This window comes from Lissotriton helveticus, chromosome 2_1 (assembly GCF_964261635.1).
Source record: "Lissotriton helveticus chromosome 2_1, aLisHel1.1, whole genome shotgun sequence".
In the NCBI taxonomy this organism is placed as follows: Eukaryota; Metazoa; Chordata; class Amphibia; order Caudata; family Salamandridae; genus Lissotriton; species Lissotriton helveticus.
The window spans coordinates 560,416,319-560,432,389 of record NC_136059.1 but is presented as its reverse complement, the minus strand read 5'-3'; the positions used below and the strand labels follow the sequence as shown (position 1 = coordinate 560,432,389).

The 16,071-nt window shown below is 41.4% G+C and overlaps 1 protein-coding gene across 2 annotated transcripts in view; it reads left to right on the top strand.

Annotated features, from left to right (window-relative positions):
- The window catches only part of IQGAP2 (IQ motif containing GTPase activating protein 2), a 1,127,142-nt gene extending 1,111,536 nt beyond the window's left edge, over nt 1–15,606 (top strand). For both annotated transcript variants that reach the window (XM_078675224.1, XM_078675225.1), the window contains 3 exons: nt 9,258–9,401; nt 13,227–13,335; nt 14,633–15,606. In XM_078675224.1, the coding sequence (XP_078531350.1) occupies nt 9,258–9,401; nt 13,227–13,335; nt 14,633–14,746 (367 nt within the window). In that variant the 3' untranslated portion in view covers nt 14,747–15,606. The remainder of the gene's footprint in view (nt 1–9,257; nt 9,402–13,226; nt 13,336–14,632) is intronic.
- Nucleotides 15,607–16,071: the final 465 nt, after the last annotated feature.

Sequence of the window (16,071 nt, the reverse complement as noted above, 5' to 3'; positions counted from 1 at the left end):
GACCTAACATTAGGCAATTATCACGGAGCTACTTTAAACCACATGGGCAATTTTTCTTAACCCCTGCCGGGTGCATAAACCATTGTACACCCTAATTCTGGAGCATAGGAATTAATGGATGCCCTATTTATTTATTTTATTTATTTAAATATTTATATAGCCCAACATATACCCGAAGGCGTCAAGGCGCTTGAGGGAACTACACTAGGTGACCAAATAACTGAACAACTGCTCAGACCTACTCCAAGTTACAAGCAGAAGAGCCAAGTCTTTAGGTCCTTCCTGAAGGACAGCAAGTCGGGGGCATTTCTCATGCAGATATACTGGAAAGGCCGACGCGTTTCTAATCCCTGCGTGGAATCACGGGATTATCATCAGGGCGCACGTTGTAACCTAAAAAGTGAAATTAAATAAACTAATTAAAATCTAGACCCAACTCCTCTTCTACACCTTTTTGCTTTTTCAAAAATGAAAAATTCTGTACCTGAAGTTCATGAAAGCGCTTCAAAGATGATGGATATGGCTTTTAACTCATCAAGGCAGGATCTAAAACTGTCAAGGACATGCCTATTAAGTAACAGGATACAGTCTATTGTATAGTTTTTAGACAACTGTTTTGGCTTTTAACATGGACATGTATCCTGTTACTTAATAGCCATGTCCTTGCCAGTTTTAGATCCTGCCTTGATGAGTTAAAAGCCATATCCATCTGCTCCCCCACTTCAAAGGCCCCACTGAGTATAAGTACTGAACCTCTGACACCACCACTTTAGCACATTTCTGTACCTGTGAATACTCTGCCAGGAATAATGACTGCTGTGCTCTCGCAAGGATCGCCACTCTGCAGTACGACTGTTTTGGTGTACTCCGGCCTTGCTGTGTTGCCCTGGTGTCCTCTTGCCTGGTTGAGTAGGATTGGACCTGCATCACTTGAAACCAGAGTGACTCCAATGGCTAGTTGGCAGGTCTCCTGATCTGAATACTCAAAGACATAAGACTTCCAGCTAACCTCCTTCTTCACATGGACTCTACCATCTTTGATTCCACCCTTCCAATCCCACTCTTGGACCCTTGGAAGTGGGCGTAAGGTGCTTTTGTCAGACAGAACCGACACATCCTCTGTTGAGCAACGGAGCCCCGAGCAGAACCAACGCATTGCCTCGGCTGAGCGGCACACTTTAGAGCAGAACTAACTCATCGCTGCTGTTGTGTGGATTGGACCCGGCGCATAAAACTCACATCGCTGCTGCGTACCACATCTTGGCACCAACGCAGTGCCAATGGAACCACCACTGTGTGACAGTTTTCCCAGCACAAGTTCCTTGCATCACTTATTGACTGCAACCTTGATGATGAAGGTGAGACTGTGCATCTCAGCTTCACTACTGATCAGAACTGACACATCGCCTCTGCTGCGCCTCACAGCCTTCAACACCCGACTGAGCCTCTCTGAACCAATGGATCGCCTCAGCTATGCAATGCATCTTTGACACGGATCCACGTTAATCAACCCGGATTCAATGTACTTTGGTTTAGCGGGCCTTACATGCTCTCTGTAGCCAGCCTGCGGCCCAACGTGGTCGGCCTGAACTTTTGACTTTGTCCCAAGCTGGCGCTACCAGATACCCCATGTGGCGCTTACTTCTTCAAAAATTCATATTTCAAGTTCTACTTATTGTATTTTTGTCGTGTTTTATTTATTAAATTAAGCTCTGCTTTTCTAAACTGGGGTGAAATCATTTTATGTGGTGTTTTTACTGTTTGAAGTTTTACTCAAATAGTTACACACTGACCTCTACGTTAAGCCTGATTGCTCTGTGCCAAGCTACCAGAGTGTGAGCACAGGTTAATTTAGGGTTATCAACCACCTCTTAACTTGACTAGGATTGTAGTTGCAGTTTAACCTGGGCACATACCCTAGTAAACCACTTACCCTATTTCTAACAATATTGAACCTCTAACCTACGTTATCAAAGCTGTACATGACAGTTTTACATATCTTTGAGAAAATGTTTCTAGACTATATTGCATTTTTTGAAGCATATTCAAGTGTCGTTAGTCTAGATGCATGTGGTTACCAAGGGACTTTTGAAATCTATCTAGCTGCACACTACATGGCTAAAAGTTAAGTAAGAAGAGGTCTAAATATCCTACTATATATGGTACCAGTTTTTGTTTACTTTAGAGTGAACTTTGTCAAAATCCCAAATCAGTTTGATCTGTAAACTTTAGTCTCTGTTTTTGGAAATGTAACTTAAAAGATGGCCTTCTCTCTTACCCTTGTTGCTTGGTCGACTCAAGTCTTATAAGAATGTCAGTCTTTCCATTGATTATAATTCCCTTTAGCCACCATATGCTATATTATGAATAATGTTTTAAAGAAAATACAGTCCTTCATTATCACCTTTCTCTGGAAGCAATGACGGCTTGTAGAGCTTAGAAATGGCTAAGCCTTTTGCCAAAAACTGAGGGTTGTCTACCTGACTTACTTTGATTTTGCTAGGCAGCTTCACCCAGTGCATGAATTCTGATCATGATAGGGTGAGATCTGAAGTTATCTTACTTTCAGTCTCGTAAATTTAATCATCCAACATTTTTGAGAAGGCCAAACTGAAGCCATAGTTGCTTGCATGTGGGCTGGCATATATCAGTCTGATTGAATGAACAAAGTATCCCATTTACGATAATCTTCACTTCTTCCCAAAAATCAGTCCTACAGTGTATACAGTATACAATCTACACATGGTTAGGAGAATAATTTTTTTGTGATGAGCAATTGATTTGCTTAAATTGCTTCACTATCTTTAGAGACCTCTATCTTTGGCAAGAGCTGTTATTGAAACAACTTGGTAAAGTTATCCAGCAGAGAACTTGCTGATCTTCATAGTTCCAAATGAAAATGTTAACCGGCTCCGACCCTGGTGCTGCTATGTTTTTTTGACACTCTATCAGACGACATGGAGGCTGTTAGATAATAATCATACGTAAGGTGCGGGAGATGGAAGTACACTTGATATCAATGATGAAACTGATGACCAGATTCTCAAATTCTCATTCGTTATTTCCGATAGTCCTCTAATTATGTTACTAACCAATACAAATGTTTAATGGGACCTTGTTCGGTTGTATGACGATCCATCGGAAACAAAGACCGCGCGGGAGTTTTCATCGCGGTCATAACATCGCAACGGCAGTCACATCGGCAATTTTCTCATCGCACATTGTTGCGACGCAAATGCGGGCATTTAATTGGTTAGCGTGTCACATCGGCGACTTTACAATGCGTGACATGACAACGCGATGTTTGAGCCCACACGTTTAAAATATTGTCATCCAATGCGTGATGCTTCTGCCCTCTGTTTCAATTGTTTTCCCCTTTTTTTTCGTGCCCTTCTGCCCTGTTTCCCTCGTTTTTCGTGCCCTTCTGCCCTGTTTCCCTCGTTTTTCGTGCCCTTCTGCCCTCTGTTGCACTCGTTTTTCGTGTCCTTCTGCCCTCTGTTTCAATTGTTTTCCCCTTTTTTTTCGTGCCCTTCTGCCCTGTTTCCCTCGTTTTTCGTGCCCTTCTGCCCTCTGTTGCACTCGTTTTTCGTGGCCTTTTCGTGGCCTTCTGTCCTGTTTCCCTCTTTTTTCGTGCCCTTCTGCCCTCTGTTGCACTCGTTTTTCGTGCCCTTCTGCCCTATGTTGCACACAATAGTAGACGTTTTTTATCCCTTCGCTCACCGGTTGTTTCAAGAAAGTCATCCAGTGATTTCAGCCACCTGTTCCATTGGGGACTCAAACTCTGATTGTCGGTCTGCGTCACTGGGGGTGGTATTTCAGTGCAGGGTTTGGATGTGTGTGTTTCTTCTCTCACCGACATGATGGTGAAATGTATAACAATGTCACGGGACTGTTCCCTTTTCTTCCTGTCTTCTTTTGCTGACCCCCCCCCTCGGCCGATAGTCTTTGTTTGGTCGTTTCCTTTGGGTTTGATAAGATTCGCTGCGCTCGGGTGACTCTTGTATGTTGTCTGCGATTCTGCGCTCGGGTGACTCTTGTATGTTGTCTGCCCCTGGCGCGACTGTCTCAGTATGTTTCAGTGTGTTAGTCTTGGATCTCCTGAGGTCAAATGGCCACCATTCAGCTGCACCATGCGTGACTCGTGGCTCTGCGAATTCCCGCTTTCGCTTCTTCTACTTTTAATTATTTGTCTTCATGTGGTTCTGACGTTTACTTTGGTACTTGCCTTTGCTCGTGCTTGTTCCGTTCAGGATCTGCATGTGCTTGTGTTTGTTGCATTCGAGATTTGTACTGGCTTGTGCTTGCTGTGTTTATCGTTGCTCGCATCAGTTATTGATTGTGTTCAAGTCGTCTTTGTCCGTTATTTGTGCTTGTTTACATTTTGCGATTCTCGCATTTACTCGTGGTTGCTTGTGTTGGCTCTGGTGCTTGCTCGTGTTTTCACCCTTTTCTTTGCATGTGCTTGTTTACTTGTTCAGCCTCTTGCATTTGCTCGTGCTTTCTGTATGTCACCGTTGCCTTTACTTGTGCTTATTTATCATTTGTGCTTACATGCTGTTGTGTCCATTTATCTTTTGCACTCGCCAGTGCTTGTTTGCTTGCATCCGTCAAGGCTTGTTCACTGATATAGTCTGGCACTTGCCAATGTTTGTTTACTGCAGTTATTCCATTTGCCACTGCTTGTTTCTTTTGTTTACTTGCATTGATCAATGCTTGTTGTCCTTTTCCAGTGCTTGTTTTGCAATTTTCAATGCTGCCTGACTTCAAAATGGCCGCTTATAATTTCTACAGGGAACTGTCCTTATGGCTGCCTGACTTCAAGATGGCCACCGTCACTGAAGTCTCAGTTCACACGAGACTTCCTCACTGCTCATTCTCACCAGGGCCAATTCAGATAGGACTCACCGGCAGCCGGTCTGGCAGCACTTTCCAGGTCTCCACACCTTTTCCACAGCTGCCACGTTCAGGTAAGGTTGGGGTGGGCTCCCACCTTGCTTTTCTGGGTCCCGCGCTCACTCGGCGACAACTTGCCAAATCCCACGCATCGGGGTGAGCTCTCGATTTTGGGCGCCAAACAGCGCTCGGCTTCAGGCGGCTCTAGCGCTCGACAGCGCTTGCCAGTAAGGGCTTCACACGATCGCCTGATCGTGGAGTTGGCTCACTTGCCAGGACTTTAAATTGAATTCATGGGTCTTTGAGACTCACCCTTGCACTGCTGATCGTGGCAGTCTGTCCCCGGGTGCTCTCAGACCTCTGTGCTGCATTCCGCTCCGTTTCCTTTCTTCCAGCCGCTTCGTTTTGAGGTGGAGACCTCCGGGTGGCCCTCCGATTGTACGGGCAGCTTCACTTCACTCGTTTGTCATCTCATGGGGCAGCATTCAGGCGCGACGTGTAGCGCGTTTCATTTTCGCGCTTCTGGCACTCGGCGCCGACACAGGCTGCAGGCTCTCTGGTCTTGGGCCGTTCACAAACGGCAGGGGTTTTGGGCAAATGTGGGTTTCGGCACAGATCCCACCCTCGTCGCCATTGTCATGCCCCCCCAAATAGGACAGGAGCCAGGAGTAGTAGATGACACGTCTTTATTCATCTTTGTCCTACTCATAACTAACTTTCCATCCCGGTTTCCTGCTCCTCCCCTTCCTGCTCCTCCCACGAGTCTATCTCAACCACTAGACTACTGCACACGATACTACACCATCCACCCTGCCATCTGCCACCCATTCATTAAATCTGACATCTGCGCCATTATAACATATCTAGCGCTGCGTCGCTTTTCCGCATCCATGCATCCATCCAGCACCTATCCATGCATCCATCCACCCACCACACAGCATCCATCCACCCATCCATACAGCCATCCATACAGCCATCCATGCCTCCATCCACCTATCCATGCATCCATCCAGCCAGCCATACACCCATCCATGCATCCATCCGCCATCCATTCATCCGCCATCCATTCATCCATGCGCCATCCATCCACCCATCCGCCATCCATTCATCCACCCACCCACCCACCCACCCACCCACCCATCCATCCATCCACCCATCCATGCATCCATCCACCCATCCATGCATCCATCCATCCATCCATGCATCCATCCATCCATCCATGCATCCATCCATCCATGCATCCATCCATCCATGCATCCATCCATTCATCCACCCATCCATTCATCCATCCAAACAGTAATAAAAATGTAATGTAGCGCTGCACTTTTACTTTTGCTGAGTTGATAGGAGGCTCGAATCCTGGTTGACAACACCAAAGTCGGCAGAGCTATCCGTCGGGCCATATCCTCTCACTGTCAACGATGCGGTCATTCGAAGATGTATGTTAGCCCGTTTTTAGTAAAAGGCCATTTGCTTCTGTTCTCCTTTTTTAAAAAGTTTTGTGTCACCCCTTTTCCGTTTTGTATATATATTTATTAGCCCGTTTGTTACTGTTTCCGTTTAGTATAATTGTAATTTATTGTAATTGAAAAGTTCTGTGTCACCCCTTTTCCGTTTTGTCACCCCTTTTCCGTTTTGTCACCCCTTTTCCGTTTTGTATATATAATATTTATTAGCCCGTTAGTTACTGTTCTCTATTGTAATTGTAACATAAATGTTAGCCCGTTTCCGTTTGCATCCTTAAAAGTTCTATTTTTAGGAAAGTCGCATTTTCTTGCGTTGTAATGGCATGTTAACATCGCATGCGTTGTAATTGCATGCGATGTTAATGCCATCGCGCCGTTGTAGCATGCGCACTAAAAGGCTGCGATGCCAACAACAATGCGATGTAAAAGTCGCGGGATGTAATGGGTGTTTCCCCCTTGTTCTCATCTGTTCAAGCTGTGTTGAGATTTCACCATTTCAGATGGGCATGTTGAATACAAATCCTAGGTGTTTTCAATAATCTTATCAATGTGATGTCATAGGTGAGATCTTCCTGGAAGATAGGTGGGTAGATCGAACCCCATTGTCACTTAATCACTAAATGAACTAATTATCTAGCTGGTTTCTTTATAGTTACGTTCTATCCAGTACAGTGGAGCGTAACTCCTGATTTAATGAAAAGTGGTTTTCTCTGGGATTTGTATTCTACAACGTGGTCTTTCGTGTGATATTTGCTTCTTCATTAGGGCATCTTTATGTATTGCTCCCATTGATAATTGTCAGTAAGTATCAAGTAGTTGGTGTTTCCTGTAATAAAGGGAATTATCGATGCTCTAGGTTCTGGCAGGATTTTGAAAATGTTAACATTGGAAATACCCTGGAGAGACTAGGCAAGAATCTGTCTCTGAATACAGATCATACTGAAAAGTGCTAGAAGAAGTTAGAATCTCTGCGAACCTTATGAGAATATGGTTCCAGGCTTTGTATTTCTAGTCATATTGGCTTGTTGAATTCCTCAACTAGTTTCTGACAATATGACCTACAATAAGAGTTCTATCGGACCTCGCAACATTTGATTGGGTGCATTAAGAAACGCCCTCTGGTATTAATATGAAAAATTAAACTAAGAGCCCTTAACAGTGAGCGCCTGGCCTACCCACACAGATCCAACAGATGATAACTTTGAGATAAATAGGGAGAACCTGCTTGATAGCTTTCCTATTTTAGCCGGCACACTTTAAACAAAAAAAAAAACTTATAATCGAGCGTTCGCTAAGAATATGGAACTCCCTCCCAACCGCCATCAGAAAAATCCCCTCTATTGCTCATTTAAAAAAGGAGGCCAAATCCTTCCTTATGAGTAAATTCCTCGTCTAAAACCCTGTCCTCAACCTCCACAGAGACTATTGCCTCCTTCCGTCGACCTTTCGCCCCACCAAGGAACCTGGGGCCTGTCTTCAGCAACTGTAATGTTAACTGTACTTTGTATCCTTCCATCCCTCTTGAGTCCTCAGCAACTGTACTGTTAACTGTACTTTGCGTCCTTCCTTCCCCCTTGTACTCATCACCCCCCACCATCCCTATCTATGGTATACTCTCGTGATTCCATGCCTTTTGTACAACTCTATGACTTTGTAAAGCGCTCTGATACCCTAACAGTTCAAGTTCGCACTCTATAAAACACAAAATAAATAAATAATTAAGACAAATACTGAAATTCTAACCACTGTGGATAGAAGAGAACCCTTCTGAAATGTTCTATTGAGAGAAGGCAAACGTCTGTTGTGAATAGCTTTCAGCTATTCGGCAGTAATAAACCTGTGGTATCCAAATCACACTGTTATCCGCAAAGAAAGAAGAGGCCGTTGAGATCTAGACACCAGTATCCTGTCCAAAGGGTCACAGTTGCAATCAAGTACGTTAACATTCAGCTACACAAGCATCTAGTCTAGCCCCTTTCCCTTTTCTCAAATTCCTAGTTGACCTTTACCTCTGATAACACAACCACCATACAAAGGGACATGTAGCAACACTAGACCTCTGAATGTGTGGGCTCTGGTCACCGGGCCCGGATGAAATCCAGGTATAACTCAGCAGCTAGTCTTTGAGCTGCACAGTGAGATTTAAAAAAAATAACTAGGGTATGTAATAGAGGATCCCATCCCTAGCTTAACATAGAAAACACACTTTTCCCATTAATGCCCTCAAACTGTGCTAGGAACTAAGGAGGGATCTGTACAACTGGGTCTTTTTCTAGCTCTTAATGAAGAGTGTCTCTGGAATGATACAAGTAAGCAGCCAGTTTTGACTAAGAAGAATTTCTATTGATGAATAAGATTTGGCTAGAGACTGATAATATTAGTTGCGAGAGAGCCACATGCAAGATACTTTCTGAAACGATTTAGAACTATGAAAGAATATATTAAGCATCAAATTAATTGTTGACTTTTTAACCCCCTTTACCAAACCACAAACTATATGTAATTAGAAGCCTTTCTTAATTTTCCAAAAATTGTCAGCTGCCACTTGTAACTTCAAACCAAACAACGTTCATTTCAGTGCTAATTTCCCTCAGAGTGCAATGCCCCATTCGTTATCTTCTATACCCCACTCCCCTACCCTTTAACTTAAAATACACCTTTCCTTGCTTTAAATATTGACACCCTTTTAACTTCTGTGGTAATAATTTTTTTTATACTGATTTTTATCAGTGTCTTTTCTCATCTGTCATGAACTGTTTTTTGAAACATCTCTAGAAAATGTCATTTGAAGTATACTAATGAAGTAAATCAAAATATGAAATTGTTAATTTCGTTTATATGTTTTCAAACCATGCATGCAGTTTAAACAGTTGTAAAAAATACAACTTTTACTTTCAGGAACTCAAGGAGGTCGATTAAAGTAGACGGAAAAGGAGAAGGGAAGGGCAGCAAGAAAATCAAAGCGCAGTCCCTGCGATACACAGGTTCTAGGTTACACGAGAAAGGCGTGGTTCTAGAAATCGAAGGTCTTCAAACCAATCAGTGAGTATGGGGGCATGCAGTCAGGAGTGCACCATTATTTGGAAGATGCATAAACAACTGAGAAGAGCTGTTTATAGAGAAATACCTTTTCGTCTATTCTTTTTTTGTCTGACTTGTCTTAAGAGTGTATAACGTTATAGCTTTAAAAATTCAACTCTGCACTTCTGGTGTTTTCTTATTTTTACAATTGTCATATTAAACGAAACATAATTGGTTTTTTTTTTTTTGTTGCTATCCGTCTTTTAAATGGCACTTAAAGTGAGAGCCTATCTCGCCATCTCCTTTAACGCATTGGAATTAGGACTCATCGTTACGGGATACCTCAAGGGGGCAAAGGCTTCCATTCGTATGACTTCATTTTCTCCTCGGGATACAACTGGAATCATGTTATGTTAAATTTTTCTGAGTATAAATTGTTTAATTTTGCTTCGTAACTTCTGAACATTGTGTTTACTGTTGTTTTATGGCAGTGGTGTTAATGTAGCATTGATGTCCTGCCAGAAAGTACACTTGGCTCTTCGTTTCAAAACATCGTCCTTTCAGAGTTATGAAGTTTGTACAGCTGCACAGGCAACTTAACTATTCGTTGTGCACAACTGGGCCAGAGCTACGCTTTCAGAGAGGAACAGAGTTGTATATTGGTGACCTTAGTCCTCCGCCTCATTGCATTGAAGTTCAGTTGAGACACAAATGCTTCTGTGCGAATCATAGATGGCCTTAAGTGGAAAAGATGAAGCTTGTTGTGTTCAGCCAGAGGATTTAATCTTCTCATCTGTTCTTAATAAGACCCTTACTTACTCTATGCTGCCAAGGATTCAAAGTACTCCAACAAACAATGTCTAATTACACTTTGAAAAAACTCTTCTTTCCCAGCATCACAGCGCACACAGAGGAGTCTCATTGTGTGAAAAAATTCCAGAAACTTGTTTTTCTCATGTTTCTCTCCGAAATAGATGAAGCTATCTTTAGCAATGAATATCTAAGGTGGAATAAATTAGGCACTGAAAAGACCGACATCTATCGCCATAGAAATCCCTGAGCTCCTTCCCCAAGAGGCAAGGCTTGGGCAACCCACTACTAGCTAAATGTGCATAGGAGCTGCTGGAAACGATTGCGTACACAAATGATGAAGTGGGCTCTCTTTTTAATAAACTTTTTTATACCCCAGGATAGTCCATTGGAGGATTCCCAGTGCTTCCCACTCTATCCAACAAAGCAATGCTTCAAATGAAAACTGATTTTAGGTGTGACACTTGTTGTCTTTTGTTCGTATTCAGCTTTAGGTACTGATTCAACGTCGCCTTCTAATAGGTTCGTATGTGTAGCATTTCTACTCCAAGAATGGCATTGCAGAGCTTTTTGTAGTCATGGTTTCATGGAGGCATGTGTTTTTGTCCCAATGATGCCGAGAATGTTTGAAAAGTTTTTTTTAAAATCCATTTACAGTGTTCTGCCATTCCCCCGGGATTCCGCACTGATACGTCATACTCAGTCTGTGAATTGGTCCTGTAAAGAGCTATAGCTGCAAAAGTTTTGCTCTACTCTTAGAACGCATGGACCTTTTGTTTGTTAAAGAAGGAGCTGTTTAACCGTGTCTTTTAATTACATGTTCACATAAAAAGCTCACACAAGTTGAGCCGTGTCAGTGTTTGGTTATTTTACCGGAACATTGCCCAAAATGCATGTGGTGTCAAGGAAAGGGTTTCTTCACAGAGAAAAATATTAAAGTTATGATACAGCTCTGAAACTTTAAAATAATGGCATATCATAGGAAATCCACATGGAAATGTATGCCCGGTGGTTTCCATGTGATAAGATTCTGGTACTAATTAGCCCTGCAGATAATAAGTAAGGTGGCATCACTGCTAATCAACATGGTAGAAATTGCGAACATTCCTTTTAGCCTTATCCACAATCATTAAGTAATAAGGTGATACCTATAAATAAAGCGTGTGGGGGACATAATTCATGAAGTAACCAACAGGGGTATTCCAGGTAGTGGTTGCCTCTGTGAGATGTGTAGAAGTGGTACGTGGCTCCCCCTTCTCTTCCTGTAGTCGTAGTTTGAAAGCAGCAACCTTTCTTGTAGTTTTATATCGCACAAATTCAACGCGAAGGTAATAGTGCTCTTTATATGAGCACCAGTTACATTACACAAGGTCACTCACATTCATGTTTTTAAGGCACACTCTGCATGCCAGGGAAACCCTAGTTCAGGTGTTGATAGTGAGCTGCCTGGACTATGGGAATTCCCTTATGGTCGCAATGAATGATGGCCTCTTTTCCAGACTTCAGGTAATACAGAACACGGCAGCGCCCCACGTCTGTAATCTTCCTTCGTGATCTCCATCAGAACCTTTATTACGTTTGTTTCATTGGCTTCCCATAAAAAGCGTGCGCTCTTTGAACTTATGTGTTTGGTATTTAAATTACTGCATGGGAAGGGACGATGTTATCTTCAAAACAAACTGCAGCCATATATCCCGGCATGCTGACTCCGATCCAGTGAGCTACTATTGCTATGCTCTAAATGTATCCGTACAGCCAGATATGGTGGCTGCTCCTTTTCCTTTTTAGCTCCCAAACACTGGAATCATCTACCTTTGCCTCTTCATTCTTGCTCGGACTTAATCTCTTTCAAGAAACTCCTAGAAACATGGCTGTTCCACCTTTAATCATCTTATGGAATTGTGACCTGTATCTGACGGCTTCGGTGCCTAGAGAGCCCCTCGAGAATTATTTGTGCGCCTAATAAATATAAATGTATCTATCAGCTGTAGAGAATTTCTTGTTTCAATATTTGCTGCGCCTGTAATGCTCTGGCATTTTTACTGTCTATTATCTTGTTAAGTGGTTGGCCTTTGTACAGCTTTCAGTACGTCAATGTAAAATCTTGAAGTGTAGAAATGCAATCTGACTTGAGGTGCCCCACCACATGATTTAAGGCTTTCCGTCACAAACCAGGCTCTATGTTCTGGGTATTGTGGTTTGGTCATCTCTGGTAGGGTCGTAGTGTTGTGTTCAGTGAGATGTAGGTGTGATTGTTGTATCTGAGTGGTCTATTAAAGGCCTTTATCAATTTCTACACATACCTTAAGATGCTAACATGGTCTTTGCCCAGTGATTAGATATACTTTGGGTTTCTCAGTGCTGGTCTTGTTGCATCTTTGAACTGTGTTTAAATATGAAACTTGTTTTGCCTCAAGTGCTCCGTTGGACAGATGCGCATCTGATACGGTGTAACTACATGGCGAGTTCTGTTGGGGCCAACTTATTGGTAGACTGGCATATTGACGCTGTGATGGATGTTGAGTGTTCTGCCTCAGGTAAACTGTTGCCTGTCTATGTGTATGTGGATTCTTGCATGTTGTTCATGGTTGCAGATGTTTTTGATTTCTCCAACTCTGTAAGGAAAGGTAGCACCCAGTGTACTCCGATACTGTAATCATACTTTTTTTTAAATTCTCCGCATCATTTTAGGTTGGTCCTATGTAATGGACTGTTGAGCCTAATCAGAAATTCAGGGTAATTGTTTAGTAAAATTATTTCTGTATTTATTTGACAATATTTTTAGCATGAGTTGCAAAGTAAAAACATGTGGCTTTTATTGTTGGATTATCTGAAACAACTGCTAATGCTGATAAACCATGTGTGTGCTTCACTGCAATGATTGTAAGTACTTTTAGCTAATTTCACTGATAATGAGCTTTACATAATATGTAGACCTGTGGCTGTTGTCTCATCAAGTCCACATCTTAACTTTGGAATATCATTGTCATTTAAAAAAATACATGTGTGAAATGAATGTATTCTTATTCTTCTTAGGTTCAAAAATGTATTATTCGATATCACCCCTGGTGAAGAAGTGGGAGATTTTGAAATTAAAGCAAAATTCTTGGGTGTCGAAATGGAAAAGGTGCAGCTTCATTTCCAGGTAAAATCACACGCGCAGTTAATGACTTCACCAGATTAAAGATGCAGGTCATATTCAAAGGTTTCTGAGTGCAATTATGTGCTACCCATATTTGCATAGGACTCCCATTTGCTACAAAAAGGACATTTGCATATAAGGATATAAGGAGAGCTGGTTGCCCATTAGACTTGTGAGCTGCTCGCCCGCTGAGGGCAATGCAGGAAACTTAGAATTGGATTAGTGATAGGAAAGATACAAGCAAATGTCAGGCAAGCAGTGAGCCAGAGTGAGAGCAGAATTACTGGTGGGAGTTTTTTGTAAAAGAGATCAGGCAAGCTTATTATATCTGAAACACAGGAAGAAACTGAAAGATCAGAAGGAGCCAGAGTAAGTCACCGATTGAAGATAGAAATAATCATTATAGATTAGAAGCTTGGCTTAGACCGCCATCAGACATAGATGGATCAAAATGGAGGTAAATTCGATCATAAACATGTTTTTACCTTACTTATGATTCCAAGGACTTTACAAAGAGATTCCTGGTAGGGATAAACCTTTTTTTAAGGGGTAGAAATCTCCACCACAAGTATGGGGATCTCTGCACCTGTAAAGCCCACTCACAGTGTGATCATAGGTGTTCCTTGATTCTCCAATGTGTGGTTAACTTTGAAAGGTTGTGAACTCTGAGACAAGTACTTTTATGGTGTTTTGAAACTGCTTGCATTCTCCTTTCCACCCTGCGAATGGTAGGATGTTTGCCCTAGCCAGGGGCTGATGTAAATCCCTATGCAAGGCGGGAGGGGGAACTGATCTCTCCAAATATGGGGTAACATGTTTCCCCTACAGTGTTAAAAAATATGATACTGATAAACTTTAAAGTCATGTTCTTTCATATGGAATCCACATGGAAGCCTACACCTGGTGCATCTTTTCATGCTGTCTTCATTTGGATTCATGAATTATGAAAGTTGTAAAACTACAATGAGGCGTAGATTTAAAAATCAGAATGTACTTCTGCTACATTTTTGTGAATATGCCCCAACATTTATGCAATATAAATAGTGTCTAGCTAATGCAAATGTTTGTAGAATGTGGTGTTTGAAACAAGGAGTCATCTGAATGCCTCATCATCGAACTGATGTCCAGATGTGTATAGCTGCCTGTCCTCTTTCTCTACATCTCAAGCATGAAAAGAGTAATACAAACCTTTAAAGTATCTGAATTCACATGTAATATTTTAGATCTCTGAGGTTTTGTACACCAGTTCAAAATTTCAACACTGTTCAATGTCTTATGGGACAACTGTGTTTCTTTTCAGGATTTGTTGCAGATGCAATACGAAGGTGTGGCCGTCATGAAGATTTTTGACAAAGCAAAAGTGAACGTTAACTTGCTTATATTCTTGCTGAACAAGAAGTTCTACGGTAAATGAAGAGTAGAGCGCTCAGGACCAACATCACAAGGGGCTATCAGGATGTCCAAAACTTTCAAAAGGAATGATCAAAGGTCCTTCTCCATAATCTTTGATTACAACAAGAAAGAACTGAAACCAAAACTGTCCAGACGAATGTATTCTTGTGCCTTTTATGTTGTTCGTTACTGCCGTAGAAAACATGTAAACTATCTGAAACACTTCCTGGTCTGTGGTGTAGGTACTTTCAGTTGATGTCTTTGTAGACGTGCAATGTTCACCCCCTTTGATTTGTTTCAAAAGTAGGCAGAAGACAACATGGCTTCAGTGACATAACCCTTGTTTGCTCAAATTAATTTTAGAATCCCTTTTATCGAGAGTGAAAGCGTTTAACGCAAGCAACATAGTTGAACGCATAAAATAATTCCTTCTTGTAAAGGTTATTTTCTGACAGATTTTTTTTAGTTTTTAAATATTGAACTAGATTTCTGATACCTGTCAAATGTAAAGTAAACTATTGTGAAATTTATAATAAAGTTTTATAGGTAAAATTAACAGTAAAGTCACCAGATGATCGCTGTAAAGAAATATATATTTTATGTGATTTATTCGTACTAAATAAAATCATGCACTACTGCCTCATGCTCAACAGGACTTAATAAAGGCAGTCTTTAATTTAAATGGTAACTGGGCAAGCTGGATATTGATTAGTTGATTTCCCAATTTAAGGTATGCGAACACCTTAAAATTGTGCCTTTTGTATATCGATAGCTGTCTCTTTGTTACTTATTTTTAATGCAATAAAATCCATGTATAGATAATTTTTAAATGTTTTTGTTGAATATTTTTCTGTGTAAAATAAATATTAATTAAGAATGCAACATTGGCTATGCGCTTATTTGAGGCAATATTATGTGTGCTGCTGTTGTTTGGCCTTGAGGTTCCTAGAAGCACCTATTTGCACAGCGTGTTTTGCACTGGAGGACCTAAGAAGAGATAGGAAGTACAATGGACCTGAGACAAAATAATATTTTTATTAATTGAGTCGACAAAACAAAAGACTTCAAAAGAGTTCCAGAAGTCCCAAGAAAGTATATGATCAACTTTATTTGTAAGGCTTACAATATTTAGGCAAAGCTCTGAGACCATTTCTTGCACTCTCCATGAGGTCTACAAAGTGGCACTATGTTGGACGGGCCTCTTTATTATAGGTTCACTCAAATGTTAATAGTCTCTCTATTCCTTGTAACTCTTTAAACGTGACATTTATCTTTGCAAATTAGCATTACACACAGCTGTCTAGAAACAAAATATCAGAAAGTTATTTCCTAGTTTCACTTCTAGTG